This window comes from Motacilla alba, chromosome 1A (genome assembly GCF_015832195.1).
Source record: "Motacilla alba alba isolate MOTALB_02 chromosome 1A, Motacilla_alba_V1.0_pri, whole genome shotgun sequence".
NCBI lineage: Eukaryota > Metazoa > Chordata > Aves > Passeriformes > Motacillidae > Motacilla > Motacilla alba.
The window spans coordinates 2,955,216-2,977,236 of record NC_052031.1 but is presented as its reverse complement, the minus strand read 5'-3'; the positions used below and the strand labels follow the sequence as shown (position 1 = coordinate 2,977,236).

The 22,021-nt window shown below is 46.8% G+C and overlaps 1 protein-coding gene across 3 annotated transcripts in view; it reads right to left on the bottom strand.

Annotated features, from left to right (window-relative positions):
• PLXNA4 (plexin A4) overlaps positions 1–22,021 on the bottom strand; it is a 459,202-nt gene that overhangs the window by 12,136 nt on the left and 425,045 nt on the right. For all 3 annotated transcript variants that reach the window (XM_038153056.1, XM_038153057.1, XM_038153055.1), the window contains exons 26-30: positions 15,900–16,003; positions 13,440–13,539; positions 11,512–11,702; positions 8,791–8,960; positions 5,697–5,909 (exon numbers count right to left, since the gene is read on the bottom strand). In XM_038153056.1, coding sequence (XP_038008984.1) covers positions 5,697–5,909; positions 8,791–8,960; positions 11,512–11,702; positions 13,440–13,539; positions 15,900–16,003 — 778 coding nt within the window. The remainder of the gene's footprint in view (positions 1–5,696; positions 5,910–8,790; positions 8,961–11,511; positions 11,703–13,439; positions 13,540–15,899; positions 16,004–22,021) is intronic.

The window sequence follows — 22,021 nt, the reverse complement described above, 5'->3', positions numbered from 1 at the left end:
AGATACGCCAAAAGCTGCCCCAGAGAGGCAGGAAAAGAGCGGTACCCCCTGCCATGGCGATGCCTGAGCTTTAATTACAGCCAGGGAGATTTTGGCTGCCCAGCAGGGAAAACACTCTGATGGGAAGGACAGGGAAGCACGGGAATGAATTGCCCGAGGACAGCAGAGGCTCTGTTGTTGGAGGCCTTTAAGAAAGAGGTAGACAAGCATCTGTCAGGAAGGCTTTAGACAGAGCTGATCCTGCCCTGAGGCAGGAGATGGTCGGGTTGACCTCCCGAGGCCCCTTCCAGCACTGTTTTTTATTATCTCCACCGACAACACCCCCTGCCTTGACCTTTGGTATGCTACTTTTTGAGCCTCCTTTCCAGCAGAGAGAGAGGGGGCACAGAAAACTCATTTTTTAAAGTAGAGCCAGGATTTGCACCTCTCATGTGATGCTTTTTTAAAGCCCTCCGAGTTTCTCCTTAAAACCTCAATAACTCACAGTGTTAGGGTACAGGCAGCTTTTTATTGCTTCAAACTAGTCCAGCATGTCTTTCTTTCTAAAGTTAGCTGCAAAGTGGCCAACAGACATCACAAGCATTGCACAGGTAGAGATTTCCTAGTGACTTGAGAGCCCTGAAACCCCAAGCTGACACAGCAGGTAGGTGAAATCCCAGTGGGTACAGGCTGTCTGTTTTATGTGCTCATAAAGCTCTTCCTAACAAGATCTAGACCTCGACATCTAAAGGCTAATGGGATGCAAATCATAGCTGCTGCATGAATCACCAAAGCAAAAATGTTTTGGGTTGGAAGGGAGATCAGCCAGTTCCACCCCTGACATGGGCAGGGACCCCTCCCACTATCCCAGGGTGCTCCAAGCCCTGTCCAACCTGGCCTTGGGCACTGCCAGGGATCCAGGGGCAGCCACAGCTTCTCCGGGCACCCTGTGAGTAAAGAATGTGTTCCAAACATCTCACTTAAATCTCTCCCTTTTAGTTTAAAACCGTACCCCTTTATCCTAAAAGTATCTGTACTTGTAAGGATAAAAAACAGATGAGATCACGGCCTCAGGAGTGGCACCAGCTGTGTCAGGCACTGTTTGCACCCAGGTGAACACAATAAAATGCAAATGTTCTAATTCTGAATCCCACATATCAGATCACTTAAGGCTTCTCTTGATCCTGAACCTGGCAAGCCTATTTTGAACGGTCTTCATTGGATGACTCCTAAGTTAAGAACACTTGTGATGTCTCCATTGACTTTAAGTTTTTCTTAGAGGGGCTCTTTTCAATGCACAATAAGCAGCCAAAAGGAGACCGAGTCCCTGCAGGGATGAGGGAAAAAAAAAAGCACCAGCTCCTCTCCTTGCAGCCCTGCAGGTGTTTTGGGCACCAGTGTGAAATGGAAAAACTCTTTGACTTCTGCTTTTTGTGCTCTGCCCCTTTTCAGTCTCCCACATCCTTGCCTCGGTGCCAGGCTTCAGTAGGGAAACATCATATTGATTGTGATGCAGGCAATTAAATGGTGTTAATGAAGTTCAAACAAGTGTTATCATAAGCTTGGCAGCATGGAGAGAAATGAAAGGTCAGCCACAGCCCTTTGTCATTTTTCAGTGTGGTGTTGAATGCTAATGAGACAGTCCCAATTAGAACAGGCTCCCCTTTGTATTGCTTGGGGATTGCATCAAATGCTCCCAAGTTCTCCAGATTTCCAGGCTCAAAGGGGACATTTGAAGTAAACTTGAAAAGATGCAGATCTGAAGCTGCTCTAATGTAAATTCAGCAGAGCCTATGGAGTTTTACTAACTGAAGTCAGATGAGATTCTGCTCTATCGTTACCATTCTTTTCCTTTTTTTTTTTTTTTTTAAATGATAATTGAAAAGCCTCCACTTTGTTTTAGAACTACAGCCTGACTCTTTGTGGCTTCAACAAAAGCCAAATAGCCTGTCCCAATTTCCTGGGTTAATTGTCCTGCCTCATCAGTTCTGCAGCAGGAAATACAAGATGTGGCTGCACCAGGACACTTTTTAACCACGTGTTTCCAGCTCTCTGTGTCTCATTTGAACAGGGAGCCTGCTTTTTCCCAAAAGCCAGAATTTCTCAGCTGGATTGTTTCAGCAGGCAGAGTCCACCTCTGCTTCCAACAGTATTGTAAAAGGACTTTCATAAAATAGTTTTGGCTTTCAGAATAGTTTGGGTTGGAAGGGACATTTAGAGGTCGTCTAGTCCAACCCCCCTGCAATGAGCAGGGAGAATCTTCAACTAAATTTAACTGACGAACAATAATTTTTTTGTTGCTGTTGTCAGCAAATCCATTATCGTGAATAATTATAGAAATGGGCACTAAAGCAACCACCCTCTCAAAATGTCATGGGAGATGTCCATTTCTTGTATCGTTTTCCATTAAGTTGGCAGGAAATTACAAAAATTGGTAAATTTTAAAATTTCTTAATTAGTCATTGTCATGCATCCCAATTCTGAAGGCAACACTTGACTCATCACAAACAAGTCACTGAAAACATGAGAAAATCCCACACTAAAACATGAGCCAAACAAACAAATAAACCCAGTGAAGACCCCTGAGAGTCTTGCTGTTGAAATCTTTTGGAATCAAATTTTCAGTTGACCACCCTGTGGAGGTAGACCACTGGTAAGGCCAGAAGCTCTAACTATTCCCTTCCCAATGCCCATTCCCAGGTGGAAAACAGGTATTTGAAGGATTGGAGGGAAGTCCTTTCATCCCTGCCTTCTTCACATGCCAAGGAAATTCCCTGCTCTGAGTCTTGTGAGCCCTAAAGGCTCCACACCAAGGAACCAGGGGTTTCAAAGGGATGGCTTGGGGTAACCCAGCTCAGCTCCATTTCCAGACCTCTAAATCCAGCCATGTTTTAATCCGGAGTGCCTCAAGTTGGGTACAGTCTACCTCTGACTAATTACCCTCTTAGAGTTTCCTCTTTGTCAAAGAAGTTCATTTGATTTCAGGTTTTTCTGATTTACTCAACCACTTCTTAAACTCTCCGACTTTTTATCTCCTGGTTCACTCTTTGAAGAAGTCTAGTGTTCTTGAAGGATGCCATCGACAGCTGATGCTGACTACAGAAATAGCTCCAACCAGCACTGGAAGCCTTTGGATTTGGAAAAACTCCCTCAAAGCACAATCGCAGAACGGAGAGAAGGAATTCATTAGCTCGGGGTAGAACTCAAATTATATTTTATTCATCCCTGATAGGTTTTTTTTCCTTTCATCTCCCACAGCATCCAGGTGCCACTGCCTTGAGTCAGTGGAACTGACACACAAAAATAAAAGCAGGGAGGGAGCTCTAACCATATTCCAAAACCTGCAGTCTCCCCTTGGGCTTCAGTTCAAGTTGTCAGACATCAGTGCAGATAACAACCCAGCACATGCTGGGGACAGGAATCCAGGGCTGTTTACAAGCAGCAGGAGGTGTTATGTACCTCGTTTGCAAACCCAGTTGTTTGGGAAAACTTCCAAGGAAATGCAGCACCTATTGCTGAAGACCACTGGGCACCAGGATTTAGCTCCAAAAAGTTGCAAAGTGAAATCAATACTGGAAAAAAAAACTAACCAAAAATGGAAACTGCAGCCTTTTGTTCATCCAGAGGGAAAGGAGAAAAAGAGCAAAAAAGGTGTTTGTTGCATAAAGAAATATCCCATTCTCCACTTAAATACTTCAGTTTGTCACTCACATGTAGCATCTCCCAGGATAAAATCAACCCCTTTGAGAGGGAAAACATTATTTGTCTACAGAAACAGCCCAACCACACCGAGTGTTGCTAAAGCATCACTAGAAAATGTCACCTTTGGGTCACTGTTGGTGCAAACTTGATTTCTAAATGGAACCTCCAAGACTTGCCTCCCATTATCCAGGTCAATCCAGCAATCAGCCTCAATACACACTAAGAAACTTGGACACGGTACCAAAAGTAGGTCATAATTAAGCAAGGTAGCTCATAAGAGCCTTGCAGGTTGCCTAGAAACGACATTTGCTGAAGTGTTTAACCACATCTAAAAATAATTGTCCAGGCAAATCACAGACCAATGGGAGGATTGTTGGAAAAAAAGCTGCCTCGTGCCGAGTAGGGGACAGAGCTCTTTGATCAGCCACGCTCCTGTCACGAAATGAGAGAAAATCATCCCCAGCAAAGGCAACACAGGGGTTTATAGCACAGTGTGAGGTGTCTGCAGCAGCAGAGGCCTTGTACAACCGGCAGGACATGGTCTCAATTTTAGGCCATGCCTGGGAAGTCATCCAGAGGAAAATCATGGCTGAGAGCTGGATGCAGTGCACAGGAATGATCTGTAGGATAAACCCGCCTTTGTATTTACAGAGCAGCAATCATTCCCCATCTGTGCAGTTCCCAAACCTGTCAATAACGCCAGGCAAGTGCAGATTATTGGAAAGCAAAGCTCAGCTCCTGCTGGATGAAGAACAGCATGTGCTGTTTGCTTGTCCTGGGGGAAACCCTACCAAAAATGAAGCCCAAACATGCTGCAGGAATAAATGTTTTGGTTGTATTCCCTGTGGAGCAGCTTTGCCAGGCAATGACCCTCGGTACTGCAGATGGAAGTACAGACACAGGTCTTGGGAGTGTGGACAAAAAGACCTCTGACCTGACATAAAATACCTGCAGAGCTTCAGTCAGCAGCCTGTCAATCACCTGGCACCTCACTCAAAGCACAGAAGAGCCTCCAAGGGAAGCTGCTGGGGGATAATTATGAATCCCTTGGGATCTGGGCAGTGGGGGACTGTCACAGGGGCTGGGAGCAGCAAACCACTCCAGGCCTGTGTGGAAAGGCTGAGAAGCCTGTATGCTTCCCAGGCTCACACACATCCCCTCCCCTTCCTTCCTCCCTCTGCCACTTCTCAAGAGTTTCTCCTCAAAGGAAACAATGATGAAAAACACTTTCAACTCCCACCATTAACTAAATTTCCATCTCTGCTGCAAGGCAGAGAAATAAAAGGCTAATGTTGAGATTTCCACTTAGCAAAACCAAAGACAAAAAAAGCCCCAGGGGCAGTTTCCAAAAGTAACAGTGATGCTGCCTCCCACCTCCACCCACAAAGCAGGGCCTGGTTGTGTCACTTTATGTCATTCTGTTGGAACCCTGGCTGCTGAGAATTCCAGACTTTCTGTGCTGTCAGGCTCTGACCCTCGGGAGAACACTGCACTGACCTGAGGCCCTGGAGAAGCTTCCAAAATGGAATGGCAGAACTGGGATTGTGGGTGTGGGGTTTGGATAGAAGTGTGTGATATCACAGTGTGGAAAGCTCAGAGTTTAAGGGTTTAGAATATAGTAATATATATATAAAGCAAGATGGAAGTTTTAGGGTAGTGGCTGGTCCTTCTTCACCTTCTTCTCCATAGGTTTGGGTGGTTTTGTGTAATTGGATAAAAAAGTCCCCATTGCAGACACGGGTGGTTGGTTATTGGGTTAAAAGTGAAAATAATTTAGGTGCCATTTCTTAATTGGACAGTTTATCCTTAAAAGGCCTTGTAGAGAGAGAGATGGGGCTCCATTTTTAGCTTGTTAAAGTACTGTAGAACTCACACTTTTTGAGACTGTGACATAATAAACTAATAAACATCTGAGTCCCAACATGAAATTCCATCTTCTGCTCATTTAATTCTGACCCTGACCCAGGCAGAAAGAGAAGATAAGGAATCAACCTAATTCCATAGCTGAAACTCACCTTTCCACCCAGTTCTTGTAGCTGGGGATGTCCTTGGCGTAGAGGAGCTTGTTGGAGGGGGAGTCTTTGCCCAGGCGGTGCTCTGAGGTGGAGCAGGAGTCCATGAAGGTCTGAGCCACCACGGACAGGCAGGCGTCTGTGATGCTGTTTTTGTGAATGTCGAAGACAAACTGTGGGTTCTTGATCATGTTGACCCAGAAGCGCAAGGGGAGGCTGCAGGAGGGGTGGCAGAGGGGACACAGTCAGGGCACAGCTCACATGAGACATCACAGCAGCAAATGTTGGGTGGGGATCAAAGATCGCACTGTGGATATGAAGATTCTGGGATAAACTTTGCTATGCAATGAATTCCTCCCCTACAAAGTCTAGGGATGGTAGAGACATCACCTTTGGTCCCTGTAATCCTTACAAGGCAGATTTTTTCTGTCCTAATACAATCTTGTTGAAGGTGCCCATAAATTAATGGGAGTATGATTTAGGTGATGGCAAACACTCTGAATCTCTCTGTGTTAAGTTGCAGTGGAACGTTGACCCTGTTGGTTGCTCCATCAGATGAAGACAGGCATTGAACCCACAAAAATTATTATGGTGAGGGTTATAAAGCACTGGAACAGGCTGCCCACAGAAGTTGTGGCTGCCTCTGGATCCCTGGAAGTGTCCAAGAACAGCTTGGACAGGGCTTGGAGCAGCTTGGGATAGCAGAAGGTGTCCCTGCCATGGCGGGGGGCGGGGGGAACTGAATGAGTTTAAGGTCCCTTCCAACAAAAACCATTCTGGGATTCTACACATTTGTCATTGAGGGACTTAGCTTTTAGCCCTCACATCAATCCCATGGGAAGAGAGGTAGGTAGAGCTCCCAGGTGGAGACAGGGAATGCTCATGGCACACCCTGTAGGACACCGTGTCCTGTCACTCTCTGCTGCTCCAACCCTAGCCTGCACATGATCCCAGTACCCCGAGCAGGAAGCAGTTGCTACATGACAGGGAAAGCCCTGTTGCCTTAAGGAAAATAAAAAGTAACTGGGAAACAAGTATCACAGCCTTTGATATGAAAATATATCTGCCCTAACCAAGGAAATGTTATTCCAGTTGCAATCCAAAGCCCTTTTTCCCCTTTTTCTCCAAAGAGCAGCTCATTTGTATGAGATGCCCTGAGGTATATGTATGAGACACCTCCAGCCTTTGCCTGGAGCCTTTTGTCAGGGCAGATGCACTGCAGTGATCGTGGCCCCAGAGCTGGGATGTGTCACTGAGCACAGAGCCCAGCCCCTGTCTCTCTCCCAGGCAGATTGCTAAGTCTACCTTCACTCTCTGCATCTTTCAGCTTAGCAAATTCTTCTGATATTCAGAACAAACTCCCCAGTTTCTCCCATTTGCTCATTGCATTCACAACACTGTAAGAAACTCATCTCCAAGCCTGATAGATTTTGGGTAACAACCTTCCTGACAGAGGGTTGACAGTGTGCTTTCCTAAACCTCTGTGTGTTCTCCTGAGCAGCAAAATCACAGAACAAATGTAAGGAAGGCCACACACAGGGAATCCCCTCAGCCAAGCTCAGGAGAAGAGAGAGATGCTGGAAAACACAGAATTATAGAGTGCCTTGGGTGGGAAGAAACCTTAAAGATTATCCAGGTGTAGGGACACCTACCACTATCCCAGGTTGCTCCAAGCCCCATCCAACCTGGATTTGAACAATCCAGAGATGGGGCAGCTACAGTTTTCCTGGACAGCCTAGGGCTTGGGGAAGAATAAGTAAAAAATGTCAATGAGACACGATGGAGATGTGGGAATTTAGGCTGGGAATGGAGAATCATCACTGGGGGGATGAGGTGGATGGGTGAACCTTGCAGAAGTCCTTGTGCAGGTGGTTTGGATGACACACACAGCCACGGTGAGGAGCAGAGTGTGTGCTTGTGTGGGGAGGGGACAGGAGACGATGTCCCTGGCTGGGAATAATGGAGCCCTGTGATGTGACTTTGAGTTAATTTGATCTGATTGAACAGATTTCTTCACACTGCCCCTTTTCCCACAAACACACACACTCTGCCTTCCCCCCTCCCCCCTTAAATAAACCTCCTGCTCATTTAGGCTGAGTGGCTGCAATCAGCCTTAGATTAGTGCCGCAGATAATGTTAATAATATGCTAATGTTTCATTAGTTGAAAGCCTCTTTGGTGCATGGGGTTTCTTTTTTTATGTCACCGGCGCTGTGACGATCTGCCAACTGCATGGCTGGGAAAAGGGAAAAAATGCATGAGCTGGGAGCCCCACGGCTCTCCTCTGCTGCTCCTTTTATAGTCCCGGTGTTTGCACAGGAGAGGGGAGGGAGCCATTCCCCAGGGAGCTCTTTCCAACCGGGAGACTCAGCAGAAAGGAGATTTTTCTCCACCTATCCTGGCTTTTCCCACTGTCCCATTGCAGGGATGAGGAGCTGGAGCAGGGGGCTGATGTCACATTTTGCCACTGATGTCACCCTTTGTTACTCACTCCAAAGAAGACTCGCATCCAGCTCCAGACCCTTTGAATACTTTACACCATTGGACATGCTCTCCTGGCCTCCAGCTGCCACCCAGGAGGGTAGAAGTCTCCTGTGGGTGCTCCACATCCTCTGAGGATGTCTTGGATACCTTAAAATTCTCAGCTGGCATGAGATGCCTCTGTGTGGGCAAACAAATAGAGCTGGGAGTTAAAGCACCCAGTGCACATGAAGCCAGTGGTGTTGAATTGTCTCCCATGCCTCCCTAGATATTTCTGTGTGACCCTGGGCATATTCTGGCATATTCTGCATATTCCTATGCAGAGCCTGGGCACTGCAGCAATTAAAACTTCATTTTTCCTCATCAAATCCCTCACAAATCCTGCCATTTCCATGTAATACAGGGAAAACTGGGACCTGTTTAGCAAAAGTGCTAATCCTTTAGATTTCGGGATCTTCTGACTTCTCCATTGGCTTGGCAAGACTGAACCTCATCCTTTGAGCCTCACACCAGGGTCCTCAGCTCCCCCAGCAGCCAGATGCCAAACACACTTCCCTGTGCTCTCCTTCCAGCCCAGTATCCATGCTGGGCTCTGCTGGGCTGTCTCACTCACTCACCAGTTGCTCTTCCAGGTGTGCCGCACGTGGGGGTCGTGGATGTTGTGCTTGTCTGCCTGCTCATCCAGGAAATCAAACATGTACTTGATGGCCAGGGGGAGGGCACTGCCACGGTGGGCAGTGCTGAAGATGGTCTCAAAGAGGTCGTCCACGAATTTCTGGAGGGTGCCCTGGTGGGAGAAGAAGGTAGGAAGGAAGAACATGAGGAAACAAGTGGGCAGAGGACGTTGAATTTTGGTACCCCACTAAAACAGGGCGTGCCTGTGGATAAACCAAGGTGTGATTGAAAAGTGGGAGCCATCTAATATCAGTTAAATGTAATATCAGACACAACCTGGGAATTTCAATACAAATGTCTTTAAGCAGGAATGTTTATCATCACAAGAACCATTACACCTCATTTCCACACTGATTCCTCTCTCTGCATCCCATCCTCAATGCTTTAGTGCATCCATGAGAGAAAACCCAGCCATTTTCCAGGCTGGCTTTCACCCAGGGCCATCTTTTAAACTGGGAGGAGAAGTCTCTAGAAGGCTGCAGAGCACAGCAGAAGGTGTCATGGAGACAAAAAGGACAAGAGAACCTAGAGAGGTGGGTGGTTAATGTGTGACCAGGGTCTTAAATAACACAAACTTCATTCCCAAGAGGCCTCCTCATCTTTTATTCCCCACTGGCAGGAGGATCCCACATCCAGGGCTTGGAGAATCACCCTTGTAAGGACAGTTGACTTTTAGCAGTAAGGAGAGGAGCTGGAATGTCTGAGGGTGACCTGGCTTGGAGAAGGGGACAGCTGAGGCGTTCTAGGATGGGTTTGGGGTGGAACCAGGCAGGGCACCTGGTTCTCTGTCACCAGAGCTTCACAGGCATTTATGTGTGGACAAACAGCTGCTAAAATAACCAAAAATCAGTTGAATCTCCAACAAACATTCCCTAATATGAAAAACTTCCTCTCCTGAAAGATAATACTCTGCCCTTTCTCCAAGGACCTAGGGAAGAAATGCCTCCTTTTCTAGAAACAAAGCCCTGGGTTCCACCAGAGTGGCTCAAGTTTACCTAGAGCTAACAAACACTTAATTAGAAAGCTGGTGTCTCCGGCTGATTCACCACTTGATTTATTCTTCGGGAAACAAACAGAGGCACCTTTTGTCTGTGTGAACTGCAGGGTGAACAAAGCCCTGCAGCACATATGACTCAGAAGGGGCTCCGGAGGGGAAATCCTCTTGGTCTGACATGGAAGAGCTGCCCTCAGGTTCAGTTCCTGCAGGGAATTAGTTCTCTACATGCTCACCCTCACAAATGCCACAAAAACCTCTGAGGCTTTTAGGGAAGAGGCTCTTGGGTATCAGAGGTCAAGGATTTACCAGAATAAAAATCATTGTCAGTTTAACAAAGTATTCCTGGGGATTGCATTACAGCAACTGCTCTCTCTCCTTCCCTCCCTCAAACGGTCACAATGAGAAAAGAATATTGCTTGGCCCAAGAGGGGAAACAATAAACCTCAGCCTTCCTACTCTTTCTGTTGTTGTGCAGGTTTTGCAGCTGCTTTCCTGATATCTCCACAAAAACAAAACAAAACAAAACAAAAAAACCCCAACAAACCAACAACAACAAAGAAACACTCAACAAACCAACAACCTCAACAAACCAACAAAAAACCCAAAACCAACCCAAGTATTGAGTTTGTGACCCAGAACAGAAAGCAAAAGCAGTTCAGTGGTGGGGTAGGGGCTGCATCCCCAGACAACATAAATCAGCACCAGTCCAATGCTTGCTGGTCTACACCAGCTGGGGCCTGAGCCCTGGGGAGCAACACTTTCCTTTTTCAACATTTTTCACGTGCTGTGTGATCCATAAAAGCCTCCTGATGCCAGGAAAGGGGGCATGGACCAGGGGCTAAAGACAAAGCTTTCCCTTCAAATCCCTCTGCAGCTCAGCCAGCCTGAGTGAGGCTGCAGGGAGAGCCTGACATCAGAGGCAAAATGAGCTGAGGAATAAATGAGCAGGTAAATCTGAAAAGTAGGACTTAAACTAGTGATGGAAATGTGTCTGATGGGCAAATTCAGGCAGCATTTGCATGAACACATGGAATTGTCTTTGTGCCTATTAATACCCTGACAAAAAATGAAGAAGTTACAGATGTGTTTGGAGACTCAGGTCAAGATGTCCCTGCTCTGCCCCCACTTGATTCAATCTGTATTTCCTCCCCGTGCAAGCTGAGTTTTCATGTCTCACTGTAAGGTCAATGTAACCCTCTCCAAGTCATCAGCACAAGAGTCTTTATTGGCCCAGGGAAAATGTGGAGGAGGATTTGTACCACAAAACTCAGGATTTTGTGGTACAGGAGCCATTTCAGAACGTGAAGCCTGACACATCTTTGGAGCCTGCTCTGAGCACCTGCCCTGGGTCTTCACTTGCTCAATTTTGGTACAAATTACAAACCAGTATAATCGACAACTCCAGCACCTCCTGCTGTGCTTTTCCCACCAATCTCATGGCCCTGGATTGTTACTCCTCCTCGCTTTTCCAGTATCTCTTTTTTGACTCTGCTTTCAAAGCTCAAGCTCCTTCCCCACATGCTCAGAACTCTCCTCTTGCTCCATTTTCCTTCTGTCCTTCTCTTTTTACCCAACTATGGCATCCTTTGAGTGGCCTCTCACTTCTTGCCGGCAAGAAATTCCACCCTGCTCTCAAACCCCCCTGTCCCCCACCCTCACCACATACCTTGGTGGCCAGTAACCTGGTCAGGTAGATCTCAGAAACCATCTTGCTGCCTCGGTCCCCCTCTTTTTGGTCTCCATGCTCGTGGTTCTTGACCAGGTGCCACATCTTGACGCCGCTCTCCAGGTCGGGGGTGATCATGGGGGTGCGTGAGCGGAGGCTGTCGGGGCTGCCCGTGTAGCGGATCATGTTTTCTGCAGAGACACAGAAAGAGGGGGTCCCCACGTGTCTCAGCAGCTCTTGGCATTGGGTTTTTCAGGAATTCTGCTGGTGACGTGCCACCAAATGCGTTTCTCAAAGCACTGTCCGCGTGGCTGGCTCAGCAGAGGCAAGCGATGTCACCGAGCCAGGTGTGATGTCAATGTCTACACTACTAAATTAAATGAGGTTCAAACACTGATTTCCAGCTGACCATAATCTTTATCTCTTATCATCTCTTATCTCTTATTTTATCACACCCTGGCAAGTGGCACTGTCACTGTCAGACACTTTGGTTCAGGAGGTAGAACCAGTTCCTCTTGGTAACCAGTTCCTTACGTGACTGGTTTTCCCATTTTTATCCATGCCATGCCATGCTGCTCAACATAAAAATATTGATGTCTCTAATGTGATCTCTTATTTAGCACCTCATCCCCAGATTTAGAAGGAGCTGCCTCCCCTCCCTCCCTTGGTGTCAAAGCAGACAATTCCTGCCCAGCCATCCTCCTTACTCCCTGCTCCAAAATCTTGTTTTGACAGAAATCAGCCAGAATCCCAGGTGGACATCCACAAATTTCCTCTCCAAGAATTCTTTTAGCCTCCAAATTTTACCTCTCTTTGCCTCTGAGCGATGGCACAAGGCATTCCCCTCTCCCTGACCTTCCAGCAATGTTTCCTTTTCCAACCATAATTATCAGAAGTGTTGCACCTTTCTGTAGCAAGATCTGAATCAGCCTCATTAATGCATTACCAATCTCTACATATTAATTATCAGATGGAATATCCTTTTTCTCTCTGGATGCTGTTTTCTTAATTGCAATTAACAATCACTTTTTGACCCACCACATCTTCTCCTCCCCCTGCCTCCTTCCCTATCCCCTCCTCCTGAAAAAATCAAATGGCAAAAGAATTAAAGAAATCCAACAGAAATTAACCCCCCTCAAGTCTTCCTTTCCAAAGGTCACTGTGTCTTTCAGTAATTGCAACAACATGGCAAAGAGGATGAATATTAATAAGGCCTCATGGATCATTTATGTCCTTGGAGAAAGTGGAAGGGGGCACCTCTGGACATTGAGTAACTGCACTTTCCCTTAAGATAAAGGGAGTAAGAAGGATTGGAGATGCTTCCATAAATTAAAAATATGAATAAAGTGATACGACAGCAGCATTCAGGCTGGAGGGGGGTTTGCAGCACTCTGGTTGTGCATCAGGGATGTTTCGCTTTGCTGTCCAGCATCACCTTAGTGAGACACGGACTGGATGCAATTCTAGTGCAGGGAGGAAGGTGTGGAGGGGGTGGGTGACACACAGGAGGTCCCTGTTTGGTTCTGCAGAGGAGTTCCCACCTGGTGTCCCTTCCACAGCTGTGTCACTCTCAGCTGTCTCATGGGGACAGTGGGAACAGCAGTCCACTGCTTTGAGATCTGCTGATAAAGACCTCAGACTCAAAGAGTGACATTTGGTGATCTAAGAGGGAGGCAGTTAATTACACAGACTTCTCCTTTCATTAATGAGGGAGGAGAACCTCCCAAGAGCAACCCAACCACTCTGATCAACACTTTGACCGAGCTGCCAGAGTTTTTACATGGCTGAATCCTCCCCTCCTGCCTATTTCACCAGCTAATCATCTGCCCATCAGTCTCCCTGCTGGTGCTCAGAGTCTGGTGACCACTGTGACATTTGGGATCTCTTCCCAGTGCTCTCCCAGTCCATCCCAGCACACAAACCCTTACCATACTTGCTGGCTGACGTCCGGGACACCGTGGAGTTGTTGACTGCGTTGTAGGCAGTGACTTGCTTGGAGACTAAAGCCACCACAGATCCATCTGGGACCTGCATTAAAAAAAGGACTGGGTCAATAAACTTCTGAAAAGTGGCTGAGGACCATGCCCAGGGCAGCATAAGCTGCAAATCAGTGTCTCTGTAGGCAGGGCACAGTTTGCTCTCAAAGTTTCAACTTCTTTCTTCGTTGAGTTGGTTTAGTAATAAAAAAGGACAAAATCTGCTGTTACAAAGCCAGAATCCTGCACTTGGACAAAGGGACAACTGGTGACAAACAGATTCTGCTCCATTCAAGCCCTGATTCAAAGCCCAGTGACGACAGTGTGAGTCACCGAGTCATTTAGGTTGGAAAAGGCCTTTAAGATCATGGAGTTCAACCATTAACTCAGCCCCACTGTGTTCACCACTAAGCCATGTCCCCAAGGGCCACATCCAGAGGCCTTTTAAACACTTCCAGGGGTGGTTTTTGCATTAACCTCAGTAAATCTGACAATAGGTTCATCCCGGGAAGCTCTTAGGCAGAGCAGGAGCATGAGAAGAATAAAATCATCTGAGCTACTTCAAACAGTCTTGGCTGTCCCATCAGGATGATAAAACCGATGTGAAATGTTCCATTCCTCCCTCCTGGATTGCAGGTGATATCTGGGCGCCTGGTTCAAAAATTCCTGTCTACAATTTTCCACTAGGATCCTGTCACCCTTCCCTGTGACAAAGGCACTGCTGGGCTGAAGGGACAGCCACAACTTCTCTTTGTGGTGTCAGAGGGTGGAAAAGCAGCAGGTTTGGAGTGGCTGATGTCCAGGATGTCGTGGGACAACGTTTTGAGGGACCACAGGACTTTTTTAAAGGAGCCAGGCTTTCTTTTTCTGCAACAAGGTCAATCATGTGGGTCCCATATCAGAAATGTTAACAAGCCCATGGCTCAAAAGAGCCATATCAGGAACATCTGTGATAAATAAGACATCATAAAGAGGAGACGGGTTAAAAAACCCCTTCTAACGACATCTAACTCTTGTCTGTGTAATAATAATAATAATAATTAGCACTTGCATGGAGTTTTTCATCTTCAAAGCACCGCAGAGGCTAATTAAATAGCCCCTCAGCTATCACGGAAGGCAATTATTGGCTCTTTGTAGTTTTAGCCCCACACCACAGATGGGGAAACTGAGGCAAAGGCAATCTCAGTGTCTGTCCCAGCATGATCTGTGTCAGCCTCCAGGACAGCCAGGAAAATGATGTTTCCTGAGGACCTGGCCCAGCTCATCATACAGCTGGGAGCTCGTTGCCTGAAGCAAAGAAAACATGGAAAAAGCACAGAGAGGGGACAAAATTATGCCTGGTTTGTTGATGAAATAAAGCAGGAAACGTCCTTGCTCTGTCTGGGGGAAAAAAAAAATCAAAATCAGCCAGCAATGCTTCTGTCAATCTGAAGTAAAAGTTTTGTTTCCTTTTCAAATTATTGCTTGCTGCCTCCTCATGTCAGCTCTTAAGTGACAAGAGAAAATAATCTTGTTATGAAACAGAGGTTGCTGAGGTGTGATGGAGGAAATGACAAAATCGTCAGCATCGGATTAAATTTAATGAGGTCTTTTTTGCTGGTGTTTTTTTTCAAGGGAGAAGACTTTGACCAAAACTTCACTTTTTTCATTAAATCTACCACTTGTGTAAGGCATTTTCAGACATCTATAACCCTCTCTTATGGATTTCCAGGGCACACAGGGAGGAAGGGAAGCAGAGCAGGTCACCTGGACCAGGTTAAGGATCACAAAGTTCCTTGTAATAACAACTCCACTGCTCCATGCTCTCTAGCCATGCTGTTTTCCACCTCCCTTTTCCAGTCACCAAGCCTCCCTCTTTCCATTTTTCCCTCTTCCATCCTTCTGAACTCTGCTTGCATTAAAAGGCCATGGACACATTGGGAAAAGCAGCATGGAAGGCCTTGGATTTGTTTGTCTGCATGAGAAATGTTAGCTCGTGTTGTCCTTATCTCCTCTTCACCCCCTCCACTCACCAGGGGTGTCCTTTGAGAGGGAAAGAAGATTTTTTTTCTACCCTTGGCTTCCTCTCTAGTGCTGTTCAGGATAACTGGGACAAGGACAGGAGGGATGTGCTCAACACGGGGGCTCTGCTCAGTTACTGCCCGCTCCACAACTCTTTACCTCTGCATCTTAGCACAACAAAAATCACAGAATTATTAAGGGTGCAAAAGACCTTTAGGATCATCGAGCCCAACTGTTCACCCAGCACTGCCAAAGCCACCACTAACCCACGTCCCCAAGTGCCACATCCACAAGGTTTGAACGTTCCCAGGAGTGCTGATTCCACCGCTTCCCCGGGCAAGACAATAATATTTTGCTTTTTGCTTTGCCAGAAGGAAGACCTAACTCCTACCCACCCTCTCCCACAGATACCTGGTAGTGTGCCAGCGTGTTGAGTCTCTTCCAGTCGTTCTCTATCTTGGTGGTGATGTCCTCATCCTGAAGGATCATCCTCGCCCCGCTCGCCTGCCGCCACTCTGCAAGGGGAAATAAATAAATAAATCAGACAGGTGTTGCCTTTTTCCCCACCTGGAAATGAAACTCGAGACAATTTTAGCAATACTTAGTAATATAAGAGGTGATCTTTATTTGAAGGCCTTCAGAGGCAGTTGTGGAAAGATGTCCACAAAAGTGTCCACCCCTCCCAGAGGTGAGTATGATTTTATAGGTTTTAGGAAATTAGCATAATTGATAAGAAGCACCAGTTAGGAGGACAAGTGTTGATGCAATTCCTCACCAGGTCAAGTCCCTTCTCTGGAGCCTCCCCTTGGCACTGGCTGTGCTTTGTCTATGAGAATGTAACTCAAAAACTGTTCTCAACCTTGGTTCCCAGGAAGAACCAAAATAGCACTGGGGCCCTGAATCTTCCGGGGCTCAGGGCTCTAGGATTTGTTTTGTCTTTCTGCCTAGGGAAAGGCCATGGAAAATTACTGGGAAAACTAGCCACAAATATAATAGGCTACAGAGCTACCAATGTATGTGTGAATTCACAGAATTCACAGAATCCCTGGGTTGGAAGAGACCTTCAAGAGCATCGAGTCCAGCCCAGCCCCAGCAGCCCAGCCAGACCCTGGCACCCAGTGCCACATCCAGGCTTTGGTGACACAGCCAGGGATGGTGACTGCAGCACCTCCCCACGCAGCCATCCCAGAGCTTTCTCCCCTTTCTGGAAAAGCTTTTTCCTGCTCTCCACCCTGAGTTTGCCTTGGCCCAGCTCGAGGCTGTGCCCAGAATCCACGTGGAGGCACCTGTGTGGGCACATCACTCATCACCTCTACACCCTGATTATTCACAGTCCTTAATTTTTAATTTACTCACAGCTCCAACATGGCTGTTCCTAAGACCAGCCTGCCCTTGCCTGTGTTTGTCATCCCCATGGGACAGGAGCGAATGCCACTTGTTCCAGGGACAGAAATCCTGGTGCTCTCTCCTTTGGCAGCACAGACAGAGCCTTCAGCAGTGCCTAAGATCTGTGTCCCTGCCAGGACCCAGCCCAGACAGGGCTGCCCTGGGCACAGCAGAATCTGCTTGGGCACAGAACTTGTGCTGGGCTCAGCTCATGCCCATTGGGGCTCCCAAAATGCTTTTGCATCTCAAATCCACTGATGGGCAGCAGGAAGCCCTTAGGTACAGGCATAATGGTGTCCACACATTTTAGCTTTTTATATATTTTTCATATAATTGTAGCTGTGTAGACTACTGTTCTATAGTCACCTATCTCCTAGGATTTTTCCTGCCCTTCCTCTCAGATTTTAAAATAAATAAGCTTCCAACACATTCCTGAAATACTGATTAGTCTTATTTTCAAGGAGAGGACCTACAAGAAGAACATTTTCTTTTCCAGTCAGAATCTGAGAAGAAACAACAAGAAATGGGGCAAAGAAACCCTGGATCAACTCCAATGGGGCAGAATCCAGGGGAAAAAATACCTAACCAATTGCTCTTCTAACTGGCCAATGTTTGTTAGATATGAAAATTTGTTAAATTTATAAAACACATAGAAAGGCAATACTGGGTGTACCCATGACCACTGTAATTCCTGGGAGCTTCCAGATAAAGGTCCGCTTTTTATTTTATTATTTTAACACCGTTGCAAGAGTTTTTATCTTTTGATGTTGGGCAAAAATAGCAAAGGAACAACTGGGGGGAAAGCCAGGGACAGATCCAACTTCTGCCTGGTGGATGATGTAAATTTTACAAGTGTTCAGCACCTGCCTGTGGGCAGAAGGGCTCTTGTTTCTGCCACTTCTCCAGCCTCTACCCAGGAATGATGAATTCCTGCAGCACTGGAGCAGCCCCTCACTTCCCAGGATGCCAGATTTTTCCTCAAATGCTGAAGAACTCTCCATAAAATGACAGAATCATTAAGGTTAGAAAAGACTTCTGAGATCTTGGAGCCTTGAGGAGGATTGCTACAGCTTTCCCCACAGAGGACTCATGGACTTGCCTGAAGCAAGGAAAACATAAACATGACCAAAAAGGAGAGGAATTCTTCCTGTGCCTTCATCAAGCTGGACCTTTCAAAGCTCTCCTCTTGGTTGTCACATTTCAGTCACAGTGACCCAACCACATACAGCTTAGCCAGAGCCACAGCAAAAGGTTCATTCATTTGGAGGAGTTAATTAAAATGAACTCTTGGATGTGGAGACATCACCTGCCACCCTTGCTTGTTTTTCCCAATATAAAAATGCAAGGACCGTTGCAAATTTCTTTTGGTTTCAGCACTTTTCTTATCACATAATTAAAATGCAATGGGAAAGCTGCACTTGCCTTTATTATTCATTTAAATTAGCAGGAAGAGGTCAGCAACTGTGTTTATTGCTGGGTGTTGCTTTGGCTGGAGACACTCAGGGTGAGCAAAGGTTGTGTAGGCTGAGCACTGATCCTGAACTGCCCTTCATCTACTCCAGCTCCTCAGATCCTCACCTGCTGTGGTGGTTTTGCATGGGAGGCATTCATGGGAGGGATGTAAAGCTTCTAGCTGCTAGAAAACTGTACACACTCTTGTGAAAAACAAACGTTAAAGATGAAAGAAACTCAGGAACTTTCAGGGACTTGCTCACAGGTGGTACAGATGCCACCCACAAGTAAGCACAAGACCAAAGAATAAACCTAACCATAAATAATATTTTTCAGATTATCCATAACTGTGAGACTACCATCAAAAAACCAAACAAATAAAACCCCTGTAGTATAGTAGACGATATTCCAAATATAAGTATAGAATAGCCTAACAAATTAACTACATCACGCTCCCCCAAACACACCAAAGTAAACACTGTACTCACAATAATAAAAACCACCACTAAATAATTAGAGACCAGCCCTATACCTCACGCTATAGCCTGTAGCACCATCTGAGGTCTTAGAAAACAAGTCCTTTATATACCATAATTAATACCCTAATTAACAAAACATAATACCCCCTAAAAATTCAATTAAATTGAATCAAACAATAAAACTCATTTCAAAACCAACCTGAACACTTAAACTGAAGAATGTAACATTGGGTGTACCATATCCCCTACCATACACCGTATACTAACAAAGTAAAGAAATGCAATAAACTATTAAAAACCACTGCACCTACATCACCCCTGTGGAGTCTGAGGATGATGCTCTCTGCTCATTCCCACCTGGGCCAGATCCCTGCCATCCAACTGGTCCCAGACACTGCTTAGAAGAGCAAAAAAAATGCTGAAGTTTGGGCTGGGATGGGAAATGGTGCTCTTAGAAAGTGCCCCACTCAAGGCCAAAGCCAGTTCTGCTGTCACAGAATGTTTCTTGCGTGCTTTCCTCACAGGGTCATGAGGACAGTGTCACTTCAACCTCTCTCCCTCATGGCTCTGCATGTTCCTGTGGCCCTTTTCTGCCCTGGCTCACCTTTGGAGAGACACACACCCGTGTTTTGGGAGGGATGCACATGTTCTTGAGCACAGCTTTCCCCATCCTGGGCTTTGTTTGCATTCCAAGGTGCTCGGAGCAGATTTCCCTCTGCTCCAGGGACACCCTGAGATGTTTCCTCAAGCCTTTTGTGCAGAGACCCAGGGGATTCCTGAGCCCTTTCCTCGGCCTTCCTGCAGGGAGGGGCCGTGTGAGGAAGAGTCAGGGCCAGCCTGACTGCCCCAGACAAGGAGGAAAACCTTCAGGGCAGGCTTAGTCTCCAGTTTCAGTGGTGCAGCCTGATTTCCCTGCCCAAACACAAATCCTTTCACCTCTGATACCTCACTGAGCACCTGAGCAATGACAGGGAAAGGACCCCCAGCTGTCCCCAGCTCCTCCTGGCCTCATTGCTCCCCTTCTCCATAAGCTCAGGGGGTCACAAACCGACCTGCAAGGGAATGGGAAGGGAGAAGGTGACCCTGCCATCCATCCTCACAGCATTAAGTGAACCCTGTCAGCTCTGTCCTGCTGGCAGCACCCTGTCCCCTCTCTGCATGGATCTGAGCCAGCACAAAGCACAGACACACTCCAATCCGATTTGTTACACTTCCACCTTCCAGAGAGAGGGAGGAGAGGGGGAGGGAGGTAAAAATCCCATTAACTTTATCAAGCCTTCCAATCAGGAGCAGTGGTAAATGCAAACTCAGGAGACAGCTGCTGTGAAGCCTTTATATTTCATTCAGCAGATAGTGTATCTTTTTATTGCACGCAGGAATTACTTCTTTGCTCCTTTTCTCTCTCTCTCTCTTTTTTTTTTTTTTTTTTTTTTTTTTAAGGAACAACCTTTCTGCTCAACTTGACTGGGAAAAAGGAAATTCCAGGGGCCCTTTGACAATGAGGTGAATGCAGCAATGCCTGGCTGGGGAGTGACTGTGCGGAGAAGGAAGATGGGGAGATGTCCCCCTGCACCTCAAATCCTACAGAAAATGTTACACCTCCCTGGTGCCTCCCCTCTGATCGAGGTCTAGGAAGAGAGGAGAAACTCAGCTCTGTTTCTGGGGTGGAGAAAGGGATGGGAATAAAAGTTTATCTCAGAGCATGGAGCTGGAAAACGACAGAGAAATATTTCATCCTGTATGGAGTCAATCCTAGAATCACAGAATGGTTTGGGTGGGAAGGGACCTTAAAGATCAGCCAGTGCTACCCCTGCTATGGCAGGGACACCTTCCACTGTCCCAGGGTGCTCCAAGCCCCATCCAGCCTGGCCTTGGACACTGCAGGGACCCAGGGGCAGCCACAGCTTCTCTGGGCACCCTGTGCCAGGGCCTCACCATCCTCAGAGTAAAGAATTTCTTTCTTAAAATCTAATCTAAAACTCCCCTTCTGTTAGTATTAAACCATTTTCCCTTGTCCTGACTCTCCAGGCCCTTGCCCAAAGTCCCTCTCCAGCTCTCTTGGAGCCCCTTTAGGCACTGGAAGTTGCTCTGAAGTCTCTCTGGACTCTCCTCTTCTCCAGGCTGGGCACTGCCAGCACTCCCAGCCTGTCTTTAGGAGAGATAAATGCAAACTCACTCTCTTGCCCTTTACATACTTAAGTTAGAGCCAGTTTAAATGTTTCCAGTTTAAATGAACCCCACATCCCAGCCCTGCACGGCTGGTGAGGCAGTGAAATCTCACCTGACTCAGTCCAAAATGAACCCGGGACAGCATCACTGAGAGCAAGCCAAGCCAGCAGCTCCCTCCCTCCACCTCTGACCTCAGCACTCCCTTCCAAAAAGCATCCAGAACCCAGGGAAGAGCAAACACCTCGGCATGAAGCCACATTCCTGTTTTGTGACCCTCACACCTTCATGTTTTCCCAAAGATGGGCTGTTTCGTGCGTGGGAGAGATCTTTTAAAAATGATAACAACAAACATCGCCACCGTGGAAAGAAGTCATTACTCAGAGCACTGCAATTTGGGGGTTTAGACTAAAACCTAACCTCAGGGTGTCCAAAATAAAGGCTTTCAGCTGACAACCCCCTCCAGGAGTTGCCTGGGCAACTGCCAAACGTTGTGACATTTGCCACACACACAAGTCCCTCTGCCTGCAGCTACCCTGCATTTAACAGCTCCAAACAACTCATTAGCTTGTTTGCTTTCTGCCATGTGAGCAATCTGGCCTGAGCATGGACAGAGAGCCCAGAAAATGGTGATGGGAGCAGGAAATGATGCTGCTGTTTGAGAGCCACGGGTTTTAAGGCCAGATTGCAGCCATCTGCTCTGCCCTGCTCTGCTCCAGCCCCTCTGCAGCCCTGAGCTTAGGGCAGGCTGATCCTGAGAGCTCTGTGATGGTTCCTGAAGGCCAGCAGGGCTTTCTGCACTCCCCTTGCTGCCTTCAGCATCTCTGAAGTATGCCAGGTGCCAAGGAGCATCATTTCTTTGTGGAAAAGCTGGGATGGAACTGTGGCTGGGTGTGTGGAGCCTCTTGTATTGTATTTGTGTTCCCCCCAGATGAAGGCAGGAATGATGAATCTGACTCCGTGTTCTCAGAAGACTAATTTATTACTTTATGATATGATATGATATGATATTAAAGAATACTATACTAAACTATACTAAAGAATGCAGAA